Genomic DNA, 20,580 nt, shown 5'->3' with positions numbered 1-20,580 from the left:
ATATGGTGTATGAACTTGTATTTCAGTGTTATACGATGCATTCCCACACTTTTCAGAATTATTCTGGTTTTATCTTAACTCACCAATTCTAGTCCCTATCAACATTAAAAAAAGGTAATAAACTATAAAAACTAAACACTATTTTATGCCCGAGATTTGGATAAAATACTCGATGCAATGGTCAGGAAATCAGAACAGTATAAACTACAGTAAAACCTCGTTTTTATCCGACCCTGGTTGATCCGGATCTCCAGTCAATCCGGATCAGATTTGTAGACATTTTATTTAATGTTCAAAAAAATATATATTTTTTAACTACGTTAGCAAGAATGTAACTGTAAGTATGCCAAATATTAAAGCTTATAGTTTGATTCAATGCACAGTTCCTGCAGAGACTGTAGATTTATGCTAATAAAATGCCTGTTGTTGAGTTTAAGAAAGCCCGCCAGCTGACAAACATCATTGTATACTTGGAACTCCAGGTGAACTATTAACGATAAAGCATTTGCATGACAGCGCTTCATTCAAACGCCATACATGTTTGAAACAGAAGTGGACAAATTCTTTGATAATGATGCGAAAAGATACTTTTATATCATAACAAACTGTAAGTCTGCTTTTTTTAAGGATTTTGTTTTGCTTGCTACTTTCAACACCCGGATTTTTGATTGTCTGGATTGCCTTTAGTCCCATCCAGTCCAGATTGACGAGGTTTAACTGTACTTCCAAAGGTGCATGGAATAGAAGTCCATTACACTACATTTCATTGGTTCCCATTGATGATGATGAAGATTTAGTTTTTCTCACATTAAAAAATATACAAACTATTATTACGAACAACTTTGTAAAAAAAACCTGGCAAAAGTAAACCTAAAAATCATTCACAAAAATGAAGTAATAGAGCAGTCAAAAACCAAAAAACTATGCACACATAATCTGATAGTATTCAATTCTCTACTCTAAGAAAATGTATCTGAAAGATGCCATCTTGGTTCCAACAATTTTTTATCAATTTTTTTTTTTTACTTATCTTTCAATATTAAAAATCTGAGCTCTTGATCAACCATAGAAAGTTAATGGAATGCCCTGTTATTAATATGGACAGACTGCTACACATAGTTTCTCCTGTAAAGTAATTGGTGTTTAGAATCAATATAATTTTTCTTTCATAACAAACTCGTACAAGTGTAATAATTATCAAAAGGCATTATTTTAAGGTCTTAAATAAAATCAACTAATTTGTAAAATTTAAAATAAAGTAAAACTTATAATTATACATAGTATAATATACAAAATAATAATGTTAATGTTAAAAAGATGGGTAGTTTCAATCTAACAGGTGCAACTGGCTCTATACTGCAATCTAAGAGAGCGAGAACTGATAAATATAATTTAAATATAGTGATGTAAAACTATCAAATATCAACCACACACACACAGTTGCGTCGGGAGGACCGGAGTTGTGTGGCTGTTCCACTCAGGCCTCCTTGCCTGAAGAGTGATGAATCACTCCCGCCCGGGCAGACAGTGACTAAGTCGTTAGTTCGTCACACCCAACTGCCTACTCCCACTGCGAGGTCAACGTACACAGCATCTCGCAAATGCCTTGCGTTATTCACCGCGTGAATCAACTGCACCAGCCAATCACAGCTGAGTTGTACACCTATTTGTGGCCTAGCACAATACATATTGTCTGCATTTTATTTTTGTATCCCTAAAATTCTTTGTGTCTAGAAAATAAAAACATCAAATTTAATGAGAAAATTTAGTTTCAAGAATTATTATCTGTCACTGTAAGCAGGGTTTAAACTGTGCATCACTCATGATTATTGATTATGTACAAGGTTAGCAGCTACGATCAAATTTCACTCAGTTGTCTACCACGGTGGCACTGGCAATAATACTACTACAGGTGGGTTGTTTAAGTTAGCAGCATTGAGAGCCTCATGTAAAATAAACTTTTATTAAATTATGTGAACTCAGTCTAGAGACTTCCAAGCTTCAATATCAGGAATCTGAAGTTGGAAACCTGCATATCTAATTAGTACACAGATTCTGATTTGTTTGTAAAGAGAAGTGAATTCTGAAAAAGTATTTTTGGAAAATTTTTCGGTAACTGACCAGAAAATGTTCCAAGTTAAACATGCACAGAAACACATAATTACGCTTCAACTTTTTATACAAAAAAAAAAAACATTTTTCTTTTTCATCGCAATGTAATAATAGCTTACTTAACATTTAAAAGTTTGGTGGAACCCATGCTATCCTCTACCAACTGATATGAATAAATTTTTTTGTTTAATCAGTACCTATAAATCAGGAAAGAAATGATGAAGAAAACGGTATGACATATATCAACCTATTTTAAATTACATAATTTAAATTGACGATAAAAAAAATGGATTATATTTCCAAAAAAAAAAAATGTGGTTATATTGTTTCAGAAAATTTTCTTCCATCTCTACGTATTGGTGACAACTCAAACGTTATATTGTAATTGTCTACTGCAAGTATGCCACTCTAAAAATATAAAATAAAGTAAATGCCATAATGGATTTATTTAGCTCCACATATAACTTTTGAATACAATATTGTGGGACTTTCAGATAGTTTCGAGAACTTCGCATGAACTTTCCAATTTTACATTTGCCTGTGCCTAGACCACCATGCTTGATTTGAGTCCAGGTTACAGTTTGATGGTATTACGGTTTAAATGATGGTGTAAAATTAATGTAAAAAATATAGTTTAAAAAACTAAAGAAACATGCTTTTAAAGATTATCAAACTAAAAAGTAAAAAATAATTTTAAAATTTAATTTATGACAATAGTATATAAGCAATACTAGTATAAATGAGAAAAAAGCTTGAGGCGCTTTGTGCCATATTTTTTGCATATTAAGCGCCCCATGCTTTTTTCTCATTTATACTAGTATTGCTTATATACTATTGTCATAAATTAAATTTTAAAATTATTTTTTACTTTTTAGTTTGATAATCTTTAAAAGCATGTTTCTTTAGTTTTTTAAACTATATTTATTTTTAACTTTTTAGTTTGATATTCTTTAAAAGCATGTTTTTTTTTAGTTTTTTAAACTATATTTATGTATAATTATCATAAGGAAATGAGTTACCAACACTACCTATTACCATCTGAGATAACTATTTGGAGTTGCAACGTCACAAAGAAATGGTAAAGTCTCTCCGAATCATTTACAGTTAATGTATGGATATAATCTTAGAATTTACCGGAAAAAAAAACATTTTTTTTGTGCATGGCCGGGAGTAGAACCCACAATCGCTGAATCCGAAAGCTGACGTCACAGAAGTCGCGCGCCTTAGACCGCTCGGCTAACGAACGGAATTAAAATTGGTGGGACATTTTACAGTGATGAGCCACTCACTCTTAGTCGAAAGAGTTACAGACGGACAGACAAACAAACATACAGGTGAAGCTAATATAAAGCATGTAATAAAGCATGTAATAATAAAGTAATTTTTTTTTGTGCTTTAATAGAATAGCTGAGACTTTTCAATTTAAGATATCACTGATACTAGCTGCAACATGATCCTGTGGTTTGCCAGAGAAGCTTAGGAATACAGGATAGTCAGGACTGTGGTCTAAAAAAAAAAAAGTTTTATTTTAGTACATTATGGCTGAGGCCAAGTCTGTTGCCACATTTTCACAATTTTAGATGGCAGATTGGCTCCATGGTAGCCTGTAATTTGAAAATAAAATGTTTTCAGTCCTATCTGTGCCTTATTAGAGCGGAAAACCAATTAGGGCTGAAACAGTCTTTGTACCACCGATACGCAAACGTAAAACTATTAATTATAGGTGTAGTTCTTAAAAAATATATCGGAATGTGCCTCCATATTATAATCAGAAATATAATAAGAAACTGAATAAATCCATTTATAGATGTTTGCCGTTTTTATTACAGGTGACACTCCTACAATAGACAGTTACTCGTTACATTTCTGATATGTTCTGACAAACTACATTTTTTTCCGTATTGGCTGAAGATCCTACCGTATAAACGCTAAGAAATGTCTACAATGACATAATCTAGCAGTATTTGTTTATAGATTTTTTTTCAAAACTGTTTATGCATAAATTCGTGGTTCGCTTGATGGGACAGGCGTGGTCCCTCTTGCCAAACACAACTGTAGCTTGGAATGGTTGTTGGGCGAGTTGAAGAACACAACTCTGCTTTAACTTCCACAGCTGGTGTTAACGAACTGATAGAATTTAAAAAAAGGAAGTCATCTAGTCCATGTTTGTCAAAAGATTGGGTAAACATTCCTCATCACACGTCCAAGTTTATCCTTTGATCCTGACGGCACGTTCATGCATAAACTGATCCTGTGGTACATGACGTTTGCTGCATCAATTTAATTCAACGAAAGATCCTGGACATAAAAAATTGAGATACACACAATGAATTGTGATTAGTTGAATATGAAAGAAAAAAATTTCCAAAAGACCTGACATAATTGGAGGTAAATATTTACTTGGGCGGTATTTCCGGAAAAAATGTTAAAAATCCGAAAATACCTTTATTTTATGCTCTTCAACTTCCATGTTTCATTAAAAGTGGCGGAGGTAAGAAATTCCAAATACTTTAGGAGATATCGAATTTTTAAATTTCATCATATTGTTGCGATTTGCCTGCGGGTTCGTAAAGGATAGCCCAATCAATAGATTTTATTTCACACACAGTTTTATTTATTACCACTACTTGTCACTTACAAATAATCTTCTAAATTGGCAGATAATTAATTACACGTAAAAAAGGTCAATTCCCCAGTCACTCGTTTCACACACCTCGCTGGACCGCACTTCCGGCGCAACTCTCGCCGCAGCACCCCTCGTGGGTCTCCGCCGCGGGACTCCGTCGCCGCACTCCGCCGCCGCCGTCACACCCTTCGCCGAGATCCCACACGACGACTCACTCGGAACTTCGCCCGGGACTCCGCCACGCCCGCGACTCTATCGCCCGGAACCTCTCGACTCCACTGAACTCACTCACTCCCTGCCCTGGAACCTTCGTCCAGGGACTTCGCCACTCTGCCGCACCCGCGGCACTATCGCCCGGAAACTCCGCTGCGGGAGAACTCCCCACTGAACTCCTCTTGAAGGTCGGCCCAACCTCCTTATATAGCCCTTGGGTTCCCGTCCAGAACAATCGGGCATGTCTCCGAGATATCGCGCGACCTTCGCCGTCGAAATGCCCAGATACGCGTCGTGAGTCCTCGAAGGACGCGGCGGCTGCTCAAAGAACGCCGATAAACTCAACAAGCATCGGGTTCCCACAAAATGCGCCGACAAACATGTCTAAGTCCTTTTATTCCGCAGTGCGGCCTCTTTTAAGTAACTCGATCTGAGGCAGGTGCGCGCTGCGACGGTCAGGATGTTGCGAGACAGTATGACACGAGATACCAGGGAGAGGATGCGGGTGGAAGGGGGGCGCAGACAGGCCGAACGAGCACGGCGATGCCAAGCACTGCAGCCAAGCGCGATCGTAACAATATGTAGTTGAGCGATATTTCCGAAAATAAATGTTAAAAATCCGAAAATACCTTTATCATATGCTCTTCAACTTCCTCTTTTCATTAAAAGCGGCAGAGATAAGAAATTCCAAATACTTTAGGAGATATCGAATTTTTTAATTTTGCAATACAAGACCTGTGGAACCATTCGAGTGGCGCCATTTTTGTTATTTTGCCGTGTGTTCGTGAATACGTGAATCGTGAATGCGTAATTAATAAAATGGTTGATTAGGTCAGGTCAGTTACATTATTAATACTTTCAAACTAAGCCAACATTAAAAATTATTTTGTGAATTAATTTTAATGTCTGTTTAGTTTTAAAATATTTATAATGTAACTGACCTGACCAAACAAACACGGACAGAGGGTGAACAGTAAACTAAAATGGTCGATTAGGTCAGGTCAGTTACATTATAAATACTTTCAAACTAAGGCGATATTAAAAATAATGTGAATTAATTTTAATTATTCTTTAGTTTTAAATTATTTATAATGTAACTGACCTTACCTAACAAACCCGTAACAAAGGATGTACAGTAACAACTCACGTAAATTTTTTTGTTACTTATTACTTGCGCAACAATATCAAAATAACAAATAAGACTTTAAAATTAGAAACGTTAAAAACTCACCTAAGTTGGAGGCGGTAATTAAACACCATTTTAAACAATAATTGAACTAAATAATCACGTATTAGTTCAATTGAATTCTGGCCTATCACGAACAATCACGTGACATCATTATCCAATAAAAAAAATTGATACTCGTACGTAAACAAGAAACAATGGTGCACGCACGCCACAGGAATGCGCTGGTTTTGTGCTGAAATTTAAAAATTCGATATCTCCTAAAGTATTTGGAATTTCTAATCTCCGCCGCTTTTAATGAAAAGAGGAATTTGAAGAGCATATAATAAAGGTATTTTCGGATTTTTAACATTTTTTTTCGCAAATACTGCTCAACTACATATGAAGAAAGTTAAAAATTCGATATCTCCTAAAGTATTTGGAATTTCTAATCTCCGCCGCTTTTAATGAAAAGAGGAAGTTGAAGAGCATAAAATAAAGGTATTTTCGGATTTTTAACATTTTTTTTCGGAAATACCGCCCAAGTAAATATTTAACTAATTGGATTGTATTGTGATACTTGAGTTTCTGTGTGGTCAGGATCTCTCCGCATACTAAATTGAAACAGTTAACGTCATTACCACACGATCAATTATACACCAACATGCCATCAAGATCAAGTGTTTAATGTGACTATGCGATACCGAAAAATTACCAAAGATTGGTGTCATTAATGGTATCCTAGACTGAACACAGCAGAAATATATTTTTGAAAGAATTTATTATAACAAATTATTAGTCTTAACTTTCTTTTATACTTTGTTAATAGTAAGTACAACATAAATCATATCAAAGTCAAATTCATGCTACAATAAAATTAACAAATTACCTGAATATGTGTAAGATTTCTTTTTATAAGTTTGAACAAGTTAACAATGGCTATTAGCACATCCATTTAACACAGATGGCAAGTTTATATTAATGACTAGTGATGATAGAAATAAGGGTTTCTTGCAATGTTTTAGTGTTTAATTTTGTGCGTGTGTGTGTTACAAAGACCAAAATTTTAAACGGAAAATATTATTTATTTTCCGCCATTTTTTATGGGTGGTTGCTAAACTCAAACTGAATTAAAGCTATTGTTTTTAATACTTAAAACAATTTTCTTTTTCCAAAATGTACACACACTTCATACTTGTATCAGAAACTGTACTCATTAACAATGGAAATGAAATTCAAACCATTTCCACCACTTTTGAGACATACATCTTGCCAAAAGAGTGTATTCTTACAGAAGAAGTTTTACATAAACTAAAAATAAAATTCCAAAAAATATATTTTTCGAACACAAGAGACATTCCTATATTAACTCTAAAATCAACAAACAGCCATTAAAATATTTTACAGTATTTTTAATGTAGCTATACTAACTCAACCAACCATCCACAATGTTTTAAAGTATTTTTAATGTAACTTAGATAGCATAAAATAATGACCATTTTCATGATTTTAAATTTTTTTCTCCCATTCAAATCATTTTAACCACACAACTCAAAATAATAATTTAAATGCAAATATCAGAAAACAAAGATTCAATAATGCAATTTTTTTTTTTACAAAAACCACAAACAGAAAATAGAAACAATAAAATTTCCTTTATAATTGCAATTTAGTCATCAAAACATACAGACCCACACAAAAAAAGAAAAAAAATGGCTATGGCCATGTCAATGTACAGAAACTCTGTTTTCAAGATAAATACAGGTATGTCGCTAGTGTTTGAAAAAAGTATATTCAAAATTTTATTTTTACTTTACACAGAAGTTCCTCTGTAAGAACATTATCACCAAAAGCTTCATTCAATGGTAAGGAAACACTGATGACAAGCATTTACCAGTGAGCCCCAGCAAATTGTAACTCGGTAGGCATAGCAAAAAAAACAGTTGTTTTTTGTTAAATTCAGACTTTTTTTGTTTAAACATTACATCTGCACCATTCTACTTCATGAAACCAAGTAGAGCAAGGGCGTAGTGCCTGCAACACTTTATTATTTAGTAGAATTGCACTAAAGCATAAACCAAACATCAAATGTAGTAGGTAAATGTATGTCCCTTGTGTTCTCACTTCAGGAAGCCATGTATCCATGTTTGGTCTTAATCTTAGGAAAGATTCAAACTGTTACAAATATCAGCAAAACAAAAATTATATATCACCAATTAAAACATTTGCTTTATTAAAAAAATTTGTTAAATTTGCTAAACATGAGTCTAGCCAATTTTACTTACAGAATGTCCCAAGCCAACAACTCAAATAGACTAACGCATCACTCTAGCATACATGTGTCAAAATGTTCACATATGTGCAAAGTATCTGAATCACTTTCAAGGTCGAGTTAGTCGACCATGTTGTGATTAAGTAGTCAATTCACTTGAACAGACTGTTGCCTCAAAAAAGGGCAATCAATATCTATGGTTACTAATACCTACAATTTTTATTCCAAACATCCCAAATTTTTTTACATGATCCACATTAATGTGATAATTATGTAACACTAACGTCAGTACAAAAGAAAATAAAATTTAACTATTAAACACATAAGCACCAAACTTAAGTCATGTTAATGATAAAACAGCTTAATAAACTTACATGCAAACGTTATTTTCATACAAAAATTCAGCTAAATATATTAAAAACTTATCAGAACGTAGTTTTATTATCTAATATTACGTAGCAGAGTAGCGTGAAACAAATGTGAGGAACATTGCACAATAGTGAAATATGAAAAACCTTTAAAAGAAACATTTACAAAATAGAAAAAATCCCCAGGCTCCTTACGATAAGTAATAATTGCTTAAAAATTACACTAAATCTATTTAGAGGAAAGGGAGATTACTATAGAAAATTAAGAAGATAGTAAACTGACTAACCATCCCAGGAAGTCCAAGGTTCCCAGTTCCACACATTTGTTAATACACTACACAAACATGAATTTAACGTACCTGTACGGAAGCTAGCCACCCTTTGGGCTGGCTTTTAATTGATGACGGAATGGTGGAAGGTTTTTAATCACTTTAACAATTAATAAAGAAGATCGTCGGAAATTCGAGCCAGATAGCACGTCTCTCGCCTTCAGAGAACTACCATGACGAATAGAGAGCACTCTGGTGACATGCGCGGAATTAAAACAGTGCGGAAAAAAAAAAGCATCAATGGTCATAGAACACATCCCACAAAGATAGTAAAAAAACAAGAAATTAGTTTATTGGAAAAATATATAGAAGTAATTATTAGAAAAAATTAAGTCCAATAATGTCTGGCAGAAAAAAGGTAATTATCCTTATTGCGTTACCAGTTGAATTTTAAAAGAAAAATTAAACCATAGAATGAATTAACTGCGTTTCTAATGCAAAGTTGTACAATTATGAAAATATATTTAATTTTAAAACTATGTATTAACTTTTAGTAACATTGTTCGCATAAGCAATTGTTCTGAGTAACATATTCAATTGTATTTTAACGCAAAATACTAAAATAAAATATTATTCTTTGTTAGTCATTTAAAAATTTACAATAAACAAAATATTTTTGATTTCTAGGAGCAAATAAAAGTATGAAGACTTGATGCCGACCGCCGGTGCTCCTACTAGTTGTACAGGCCGTTATGCCCATGCAGTTAGGAATTAGCAGGACATTGCGTACTGGCACGTAATTGAAGTTACATTTTAACTTTTTAATCGTCATAATGTTCCGCCAAAAAATTGCATTAATTGTGCTTGACCATATTTGACGTTTATAAGTATGAATTACAATCTCCTCATTAAAAACAGTCACTTTATTAATATAATCATTTAAAACTGCATCTACACTGCATTCAAAGTTTTGGGCGACTAAACAATATGGCTCAACAATTAACTGAAGATAAAAATGGCTTCACACACTTACCATTGTCGCTGGCTGGTCGACTAGTCCCTGACAATGCTGCTGTTCTGCCGGCTACTCAGGGTTCGCAAGAGGGGGGTTCAGGCCGCGTGGCCGAGGGACTTAGTCTCCAGAGATGAAATAAGAACAACTCGAATAAAGTTTGATGGTCCTTTATACTCAAGACGCTGAACACTTTACATGGGGCTGCCGCGTTTCCGCCTGTGACTATTTCTATGTGGGTCGAAACCCGGTTCCGCGCACTAATATGGTAATGAAAATACGGGACGTCCCGCCCGTGACGAGTATTACCACACTGTAAGGAATTATTAGTCTTTACGACTCGCGCGCAATGGAATGTCTGCCCGACTGTACACCACAATGACCGCGGAGAAAAGTAAAAAAAGCACAAAACATACAACTGCGAATGACCAATTTGCAAAAATAAACCGCGACTCGCAAAAACTAGCAGAAGACAACACGGGAGACAAAAGACAGGATAAAAGCATGCGACTGAATGACAAAGTGACAAACTCTACTGCAAAGCTGAAAACGCTTCCTCACGGCAAAGCCTAGAGCTACTGCAAATACCGCGCCCGCTCAATCTCACCGTCCCGGAGCGACGTCACGAACACGTCCGCCGCCTCACGTGCCCTCCCACTCCCCTATCGCGCCTGAGCGCCCGCGTCTCCCCCCTCCTGCACGAGCCCGCGGAACACGCTGATTGGTCACAGGCGGAAGCCACGGTTTTGGCGCCCGGTGAACAATTAAAACTTATACAAATACATAACCCTTCAATACAAAATTAATTATAATAAAATATAAGCAAAATATGTACAAAAAAAGTAAAACAAAAATATATTTACAATAAAATAATACGTCAAATCCTGTAAAGAAACAAAACGTCGCACATCACCGTCACTTGCGTCCATAGGCGTGCGCACGGTAGGTGCCACAGGTGCCTTGGCACCACCATTAGGGTTAACGTTATTTTGTTTTTTACAACCAGAAATAATACATACTTACAAAAAACCGTATTATTTCCAAAAAAAATATGTTTTCCAATTGTGTTGAGTTACAGATATGTGCTCATAACACTATCAGTATATCAATTATCAATCGAACCAACTATACACACGGAAACAAGCCAGTTGCAATTACTTGTGTTGTACACGCGGGCCGCGGCTACGAAACTTCTGAAATGTAAATACTTCTCATAGTTCTCCTCGAATTACATAGTATGCACGCTTGGTGTCCACTGTTCACTCCACTCGGCAGGCGCACGGAATAATAGCCGCCGTCCGCCCAGGGGCGTAGCCATGGGGGGGGGGGGGTGTTAGGGGTTCAACCTCCCCCCCCTTAGCACCAATTCTTTAATTAATTTCTTATTCATCACTCAAACAAATTTCATATTAAAATTAATAAAAATTTTTACCATAACAATATTTATTTTTAAGAACCAAAAACTGCTAAAATAGCACTATTTTACACCTTAAAATCCACATTTTCCCGGGGGAGGACCCCCGGACCCCCCGCTTTAATACCGGGGGGGGGGGGGGGGGGGGGCATGCTTCTTAACACCCCCCATACACAAATCCTGGCTACGCCACTGCGTCCACCAGGTAGCACTACTGTGTAGTGTTTACTCTTACTGTTTACTCATCAGTTTACTGTTCTAATGAGTACACGAATACAGCCTGTGTTTGTTACGTGGATCACTAATTAATTAATTATCATTTTATTTTCACTAGTTGACAGTTGTTATAGTTCGTTAATTGCTGTATATATCTGTCTGTATAATGTATAAATGGGTGATTAAAATTAAAAAGCCGGATCCCGAAAAGGATTACTCGATTACTTATATGCAGTCGCCAACAAAACATTTTTGTTGTATTCCAAAAGTTAAAACTTTTGCCCACTCTGATTTGTGTATATTTATTATTTTAATATTTTACATATTTGATGTATGTTACAAAAAATTTCCCTTGATTTGTTGATTTTAAAATTTAACATATGAGAATGTTTTTTCTAGCATTTATTTGGCGTCTTCAGAAAACATGTAAGTACGGTTTTTCAAAGCCACCAGCATTAATTCCGTGCAAACAATTTGTGCAATTTACTTTATGGCTCAACAAAGCTTAAAACTGTTAATAGTTTAGTAGTTTTCCTGGCGATTAAAACGTTCAAAGCCATAATTTGTCATAAAAAATGTTAAAATTTTTACATCTGTGTATTTAATGTTTTTGTTCGGAAACACCTTAAATAGCACCATTTTGCGCTTTCAAATCCAAATTTTTCCGGGGGAGGAACCCCGGACCCCCCACTTTAGGCTCGGGTCCGTGAATGATAAGGCTGTTATGTAATCTGGCACCACCACTACTGAAGTCCTGCACACACCTATGCTTGCGTCGCACAACACACGCAAGAGATGGCGCTGGCGAGGCATAACGGCCTGAAGGAGCCGGGGAGACACTTGGGTCGACGTCACCATGTTATGCGGACGTGGCCACCCTCTGGTTATGCTACATCGACGCCTCACCAGTGTGCGTGCGATAACACACCCGTGCGTGCAGTGCAGTGTGTCGAACGTCAAGCGTCTCCGACGTGTCAATAGCTGCCACATAATTATCAACCTTTAAGAATGTATCTTTGGCCTGAATGTAATTTTCAACTTGTTCAAAAGACATGTAATAAATAGTGATTTGATAACTATTTAATAATGTAATGTTTTTTCACCATGCAACTGCATCTAACTCTTAGCTTAATTCGCACTTTGTGCACTTTGCACGCGAAAGTGACTCCGGGCAGCACGCGCCTCCTGGGGGACACAGGAGTCGCCTTTCACCCGGCAATGTCCATGCACCACAGAACCATCATATCTCAATCACTGAACAGCAGTGATAGTGTCTTTTCGAATCAGTTTCTATCCGCTTCGTTGTTGGCCTCCCTCTACTCGGCCAAACACCGCCAGTTGCTTAACTACCGTATTTACTCGTGTATAGCGCGCCCTCGTGTATAGCGCGCACCACGATTTTTGCAACTAATTCCAAAGAAGAAAAAAAATTGAAATTTTTTTTTCCCCCATAAATAAATTTTACTAACATTTTGTGGTACCTGATTATTTAAATTGATGTGTGGTGATGCGTCAGGAAAATACATAAACTCTGCTGTCTAAACGGAAGATAATGAAGCGCTATATCGTCACAACTGGTACGTGGAAGGAAGGAAGGGAGGGAGGCGTGCCGCGCTACGTTGCTAAGCTGGCGCGGAGAACTTGATGACTCACCGGTGAGGAATGGAGGAAGCGAAGAAGTTGCTGGGGGGGGGGGGGGGGGGGGGAAGGAACTGGTGACAACATTCTCTCTTTCTCTCTCTCTCTTTTTACTAGCTTCTGAGCTGGCTTTCTGTAAAGGGGGGAGGTCTAAAAATAAACAAGAGACCATGATGTGCGAGCTTGCGCGCGCGCGTGTGTGCGTGTGTGTGCGTGTGCGTGTGCGTGCGGGTGTGTGTGTGTGTGTGTGTGTGTGTGTGTGTGTGTGTGTGTGTGTGTGTGTGAAACAGAGGCCTTGTTGCTTGTGCGCATGTGTGGGGGCTGGCCAGAAACGTCACCCGTCACCCGGCAGTTAATGACTTCCACTCCTCCCCGCCTCCCCCCCCCCAAAAATTTTTTTTCCCGTGTATAGCGCGCATCCTTATTTTTTTCCTTTACTTGAGGGGAAAAAAGGGCGCGCTATACACGAGTATATACGGTACTTGTACTTGGCTCCTCCAGGACATGTTTTTGATACACATAATTTTATTAGTTAAGAGTGTTCTTATAGGGTGCCGATCATGCAGTGTCGTCGGAGTGTATTATTATTTTTCATTGTAATTTGTATGTAATTAAGGTTAGCAGCCCGTCAGATGTCTTTCTTCGTGTTTTAGTGCTTTGAGGTCGGTATTCCAAAACAAAAAAAAATAAGGATTTAGGTGTTGACCTTGGCACCGTGTGGATGGAGCTCGGCACTGGAGTGGCGCTGGCCGTCAGCTCCTCCGTGTAGCTAACCTGTCAGTCGCGGACATTTGAACTGAAGTAGCACTGTTGAGAACGAGCAGTCGCGCAGTACTTTTACAAGTGGTAGTCATATTATGATAGTGAGGTCGGTAGTAAAAAAAATGTTTCAGAGTCTCCGCATGTGTGTTATTTGTCAGTGTGGCATTCCGGTGGCCACAACGTCGTTCATCATAACTCCAGAAGATCCTAACTTGGCCTTTAGGTGTCGAACCCTTGATTCTCGCACGAACCCTGGATCCTGAGTAGTCTCCCGACTGTACGCTGGAGCACATTCCATTGTACATTGTTCTCTTGCTGGCGCCCTGTAAAAAGTAACTTAGTTTTAGGAACTTTAAATACGTTACGGGAGGAAACGACATTGGCGTGCAAACTAGGGCCTTACTGATTAGCATATGAGTGTGTTCAGCCAGGAAACGCTGGGTACTGCAGTGTATGAGTGTGCGTGTATGTGTGTGTGGTGAAGTCGTGAAGTCTAGAATTACAACAAAAACCTAATGCAGACGTGCAGCCAAATCTTAGAATTTTCACTCTCTTCACATTCTTACTCTGATGAAGAAACCACGTTTTAGTTTGGGGTTTTCCTAATGCGATTATTAAAGATGTTTTCTTGAATTCTAATTCATTAACTATTTTATGTAACACAATTACAGATGCAATTTTCAATAAAAATTTACAATTTGTTTCTGAGCCAAGAAGGTTCTCGCAGTGTTTCAGTGGGCCGGCTGCAAGTCTAGCCAGTGACTAGTGACAACATAACCTGTCGTAAAAAAATAAATAAATAATTATACAAAGAAAGTAGCCATTGTCAGCTTTTAAACACTTCTCTCTTAATAAGGTGCTAGGACATGGAAATCGTGTTTCCTTTCTGGTACCTACAATAACTATGAGCATACCAGGATGTTTTGGATTGGAAATTAGGTTTTAAAAAAATCAAAATGACGGTAGGATAAAAAAAATTGGAGTTACTGTATTGGCTTTAATTAAAAAACTGTAAAAAAAGAATCACAGGCAGCATTAACAATCTTAGTCGACACAACACACCGACTCTGTGATGTTTTCAGTCGTCATCGTCCATGAGCTCGTCGTCCGTGGCGACGCTGCACAGGGCGTCGTCGTTCCACTCGCCCCGGCACTTGGGGCACTTGGGGCACTTGCGCCACGGCTGCCGCGCCAAGTACTTGCTGACGCAGTGCCGGTGGAACTTGGACAGGCAGTGCACGCACGTCTGGCCCTGCGGGGCACGACAAGGGTGGCGGCTGAGTCTCCACGCGTGGGGTCTCCACAGACAAGAGGTTCCGTGTTATCCGACTGACCTCAAGGCCCCCGTCTATCCGGGCACACACACAGTGTGCAGAGCTTCAGGAAAAACAACGCGATTTGAAAACTACTCCCGCTACCAGACTGGTAACTGTTTACGAATAGCTTTTAAGAATTCACTGAGAGCCGACAGGTAGTTTTGTTTCCGGATTAAATTTTTAAACTGTATTTTTAGAAGAGTTGAAATGGCTAAAAGACACATTTGCAGAGAAATTTTTATGCATAAAACAACCGTAACAGATTCTTGAAAGCACTTAGGGGGACTTGCATTACAACTTTATTTTACTTTCTCCGCCATATAATGTAATGGTCGCTGATCAAATTTCATAGTTGCCCTATGCACAACGAGAAGACTGCGCGCCCGATCAGAGGTGACACCGCGCTAGAAGCACCAAAGAGCGTCGCACTTATTATCCCGCCTCACTGACACAGACACACTCCTGACTAGATGAGCCCCTTAAGGAACATTACCAGCATAGATCGATGAAAAACATTTGCTTGAGGACATAGAAAATGAACAAATATTGATGAAAAAACGATACCACCGGGCCAATTGAAAACCAAGAACATTTTTTTTATTATATCAGTGTTATCTGAGAATTTACTTGCACGAGATTGCCATCGGTCCACATGTTCGGGGTTGACTCATTTTGGAATGAATACGACATGGTAATTATTAAAATAATTCTTCCTGGTCCGTAGCGAAATTACTTTTTGGTATTCTTAAAAAGTGTCTTAACAGGTTTTCACTGTATTTGTAGGAAAATATCACACCGGAAGACAAAATTTTTGCACAGATGCGCCGTTGTGACATCTTTCTGGTTGGACCGACTTCTTTCAGTACACCGCACATATTTGTGCGAAGGAAAATTTTTTTTTTCTTTCCGAGCATGCGTTTGCTGCTGGTGAAAACGGCAAGCCTCGCCGGCCGGGGTCAGCATCGCGCCCAGGCGTCTCACCTGCAGGATGAGACTGGTGCACAGGGTGCAGTCGGCGTCGTCTCCGAGCGCCTGCCGGATGTACGGCTCCATCTCGGCCTGGCAGCGCGGGCTCAGGCACACCGTGCTGCTCTGCAACCGCACAGACCGCACTTCCTACCAGCGGCGGATCCAGGATTTTGGTTTGGGAGGGGCTTGACCCAGCTGAGGCTAGGCTTTATCAAGGCAAACACCTAAACAATAGTGGACCCAGATGCTTTTGGAAGGGGCTTGAGCCCCTCAGCCCTCCCCCCCCCCCCCCCCTGGATCCGCTACTGCTTCCTACTACCAATCGTGAAAAAGGGGAGGACGGGTTAAAAATATTATTTCAGATGTACAAGGTGTGTTCAGAGAGTAACGGGGGAAAATTTGTAATTTTTTAGCTTTGTATTGGGCCGTTGCGTGCAATTTTTTTTTTCGTAGTTGTGCTGGTAAACATGTCTGCAAAGTATCGGATTATCGCTTCAAATTCCTTAAAAAAAAAGAAGTTAACTGTTTGAAACCAGATGATATTCCTAAAACCCTATAAATATTATAAATGCAAAAGGGTGTTCGTCTGTTTGTTCTTCTTTCAACGGAGCAATGGATCTAGATTACTTTTTTACGCACGCACACGCCCACACACACACACACACACACAGATACATATATATATAGTATAGGGGTCAGAGAGTGACATAGACTACATATAATTATGAAATTCCATCCTTAAGGGATGAAAAAGGAGTAAATTCAGTTTTATAATAATAAATTCTAGGAGGTAGGTCATAGACACACAGACAGTGTCTGTGTAATTTCTTTATTTCCACCACACAGGTCTTATCATTTTAATTATCTGAATAAATAGTAAATCATACCCAGCTAAATAGGTACTCCTCTAAAATTTAATTAATTAATAAATGTAGTAAATATATATATATAATTGTTTTTTAAAATCCTATTATGTGGGAAATCTCTGATTGTACTGTAAATCCCCTTTCTGTGGTCACAGTAGTGTTGCCAATACATCAAATAACAGGAAAGTAGTCCGACAACCCTGGCACCCTGGCTATGCTCAGAGTACAGGGCTCGGAGGCGGAAGGAGCACAGAGTACAGGGCTCGGAGGCGGAAGGAGCACAGAGCACAGGGCTCGGAGGCGGAAGGAGCACAGAGCACAGGGCTCGGAGGTGGAAGGAGCTCAGAGCACAGGGCTCGGAGGCGGAAGGAGCTCAGAGCACAGGGCTCGGAGGCGGAAGGAGCTCAGAGCACAGGGCTCGGAGGTGGAAGGAGCACAGAGTACAGGGCTCGGAGGCGGAAGGAGCTCAGAGCACAGGGCTCGGAGGTGGAAGGAGCTCAGAGCACAGGGCTCGGAGGTGGAAGGAGCTCAGAGCACAGGGCTCGGAGGCGGAAGGAGCTCAGAGCACAGGGCTCGGAGGCGGAAGGAGCTCAGAGCACAGGGCTCGGAGGTGGAAGGAGCACAGAGCACAGGGCTCGGAGGTGGAAGGAGCTCAGAGCACAGGGCTCGGAGGCGGAAGGAGCACAGAGCACAGGGCTCGGAGGTGGAAGGAGCACAGAGTACAGGGCTCGGAGGCGGAAGGAGCTCAGAGCACAGGGCTCGGAGGTGGAAGGAGCACAGAGCACAGGGCTCGGAGGTGGAAGGAGCTCAGAGCACAGGGCTCGGAGGCGGAAGGAGCACAGAGCACAGGGCTCGGAGGTGGAAGGAGCACAGAGTACAGGGCTCGGAGGCGGAAGGAGCTCAGAGCACAGGGCTCGGAGGTGGAAGGAGCACAGAGCACAGGGCTCGGAGGTGGAAGGAGCTCAGAGCACAGGGCTCGGAGGTGGAAGGAGCACAGAGCACAGGGCTCGGAGGTGGAAGGAGCTCAGAGCACAGGGCTCGGAGGTGGAAGGAGCACAGAGCACAGGGCTCGGAGGTGGAAGGAGCTCAGAGCACAGGGCTCGGAGGTGGAAGGAGCACAGAGCACAGGGCTCGGAGGTGGAAGGAGCTCAGAGCACAGGGCTCGGAGGCGGAAGGAGCACAGAGCACAGGGCTCGGAGGTGGAAGGAGCACAGAGCACAGGGCTCGGAGGCGGAAGGAGCTCAGAGCACAGGGCTCGGAGGTGGAAGGAGCTCAGAGCACAGGGCTCGGAGGCGGAAGGAGCACAGAGCACAGGGCTCGGAGGTGGAAGGAGCTCAGAGCACAGGGCTCGGAGGTGGAAGGAGCACAGAGCACAGGGCTCGGAGGTGGAAGGAGCTCAGAGCACAGGGCTCGGAGGCGGAAGGAGCACAGAGCACAGGGCTCGGAGGTGGAAGGAGCACAGAGCACAGGGCTCGGAGGTGGAAGGAGCACAGAGCACAGGGCTCGGAGGTGGAAGGAGCTCAGAGCACAGGGCTCGGAGGTGGAAGGAGCACAGAGCACAGGGCTCGGAGGTGGAAGGAGCTCAGAGCACAGGGCTCGGAGGTGGAAGGAGCACAGAGCACAGGGCTCGGAGGTGGAAGGAGCTCAGAGCACAGGGCTCGGAGGCGGAAGGAGCACAGAGCACAGGGCTCGGAGGTGGAAGGAGCACAGAGTACAGGGCTCGGAGGCGGAAGGAGCTCAGAGCACAGGGCTCGGAGGTGGAAGGAGCTCAGAGCACAGGGCTCGGAGGCGGAAGGAGCACAGAGCACAGGGCTCGGAGGTGGAAGGAGCACAGAGTACAGGGCTCGGAGGCGGAAGGAGCTCAGAGCACAGGGCTCGGAGGTGGAAGGAGCACAGAGCACAGGGCTCGGAGGTGGAAGGAGCTCAGAGCACAGGGCTCGGAGGCGGAAGGAGCTCAGAGCACAGGGCTCGGAGGCGGAAGGAGCTCAGAGCACAGGGCTCGGAGGTGGAAGGAGCACAGAGCACAGGGCTCGGAGGCGGAAGGAGCTCAGAGCACAGGGCTCGGAGGCGGAAGGAGCTCAGAGCACAGGGCTCGGAGGCGGAAGGAGCACAGAGTACAGGGCTCGGAGGCGGAAGGAGCTCAGAGCACAGGGCTCGGAGGCGGAAGGAGCTCAGAGCACAGGGCTCGGAGGTGGAAGGAGCTCAGAGCACAGGGCTCGGAGGCGGAAGGAGCTCAGCACAGGGCTCGGAGGCGGAAGGAGCTCAGCACAGGGCTCGGAGGCGGAAGGAGCTCAGAGCACAGGGCTCGGAGGTGGAAGGAGCTCAGAGCACAGGGCTCGGAGGTGGAAGGAGCTCAGAGCACAGGGCGCGGAGGTGGAAGGAGCTCAGAGCACAGGGCTCGGAGGCGGAAGGAGCTCAGCACAGGGCTCGGAGGCGGAAGGAGCTCAGAGCACAGGGCTCGGAGGCGGAAGGAGCTCAGCACAGGGCTCGGAGGCGGAAGGAGCTCAGAGCACAGGGCTCGGAGGTGGAAGGAGCTCAGAGCACAGGGCTCGGAGGTGGAAGGAGCTCAGAGCACAGGGCTCGGAGGCGGAAGGAGCTCAGAGCACAGGGCTCGGAGGTGGAAGGAGCTCAGAGCACAGGGCTCGGAGGTGGAAGGAGCTCAGAGCACAGGGCTCGGAGGTGGAAGGAGCTCAGAGCACAGGGCTCGGAGGCGGAAGGAGCTCAGAGCACAGGGCTCGGAGGTGGAAGGAGCTCAGCACAGGGCTCGGAGGTGGAAGGAGCTCAGAGCACAGGGCTCGGAGGTGGAAGGAGCTCAGAGCACAGGGCTCGGAGGCGGAAGGAGCTCAGCACAGGGCTCGGAGGCGGAAGGAGCTCAGAGCGCAGGGCTCGGAGGCGGAAGGAGCTCAGCGCGCAGGGCTCGGAGGTGGAAGGAGCTCAGAGCGCAGGGCTCGGAGGTGGAAGGAGCTCAGAGCGCAGGGCTCGGAGGTGGAAGGAGCTCAGAGCGCAGGGCTCGGAGGTGGAAGGAGCACAGAGCGCAGGGCTCGGAGGTGGAAGGAGCTCAGAGCGCAGGGCTCGGAGGCGGAAGGAGCTCAGAGCGCAGGGCTCGGAGGCGGAAGGAGCTCAGAGCACAGGGCTCGGAGGCGGAAGGAGCTCAGAGCACAGGGCTCGGAGGCGGAAGGAGCTCAGAGCACAGGGCTCGGAGGCGGAAGGAGCTCAGAGCACAGGGCTCGGAGGCGGAAGGAGCACAGAGCACAGGGCTCGGAGGCGGAAGGAGCTCAGAGCACAGGGCTCGGAGGCGGAAGGAGCTCAGAGCACAGGGCTCGGAGGCGGAAGGAGCACAGAGCACAGGGCTCGGAGGCGGA

The 20,580-nt window shown here is 42.2% G+C and overlaps 2 protein-coding genes across 6 annotated transcripts in view; both read right to left on the bottom strand.

The window, feature by feature from the left end:
* The window catches only part of LOC134539239 (antizyme inhibitor 2-like), a 31,062-nt gene extending 21,777 nt beyond the window's left edge, over positions 1-9,285 (bottom strand). The window contains exon 1 of the mRNA XM_063381046.1: positions 9,116-9,285. The gene's annotated coding sequence lies outside the window, so the exon portion shown is untranslated. The remainder of the gene's footprint in view (positions 1-9,115) is intronic.
* A 5,759-nt stretch (positions 9,286-15,044) lies between these two features.
* Positions 15,045-20,580, bottom strand: part of LOC134539441 (non-structural maintenance of chromosomes element 1 homolog) — a 37,135-nt gene continuing 31,599 nt past the window's right edge. For all 5 annotated transcript variants that reach the window (XM_063381486.1, XM_063381483.1, XM_063381484.1 and 2 more), the window contains 2 exons: positions 16,365-16,475; positions 15,045-15,319 (listed from right to left, as the gene is read on the bottom strand). In XM_063381486.1, the coding sequence (XP_063237556.1) occupies positions 15,146-15,319; positions 16,365-16,475 (285 nt within the window). In that variant the 3' untranslated portion in view covers positions 15,045-15,145. The remainder of the gene's footprint in view (positions 15,320-16,364; positions 16,476-20,580) is intronic.

Source organism: Bacillus rossius, chromosome 15 (assembly GCF_032445375.1).
Source record: "Bacillus rossius redtenbacheri isolate Brsri chromosome 15, Brsri_v3, whole genome shotgun sequence".
NCBI classification, from domain to species: domain Eukaryota; kingdom Metazoa; phylum Arthropoda; class Insecta; order Phasmatodea; family Bacillidae; genus Bacillus; species Bacillus rossius.
This window is presented reverse-complemented; position numbering and strand designations above follow the sequence as displayed.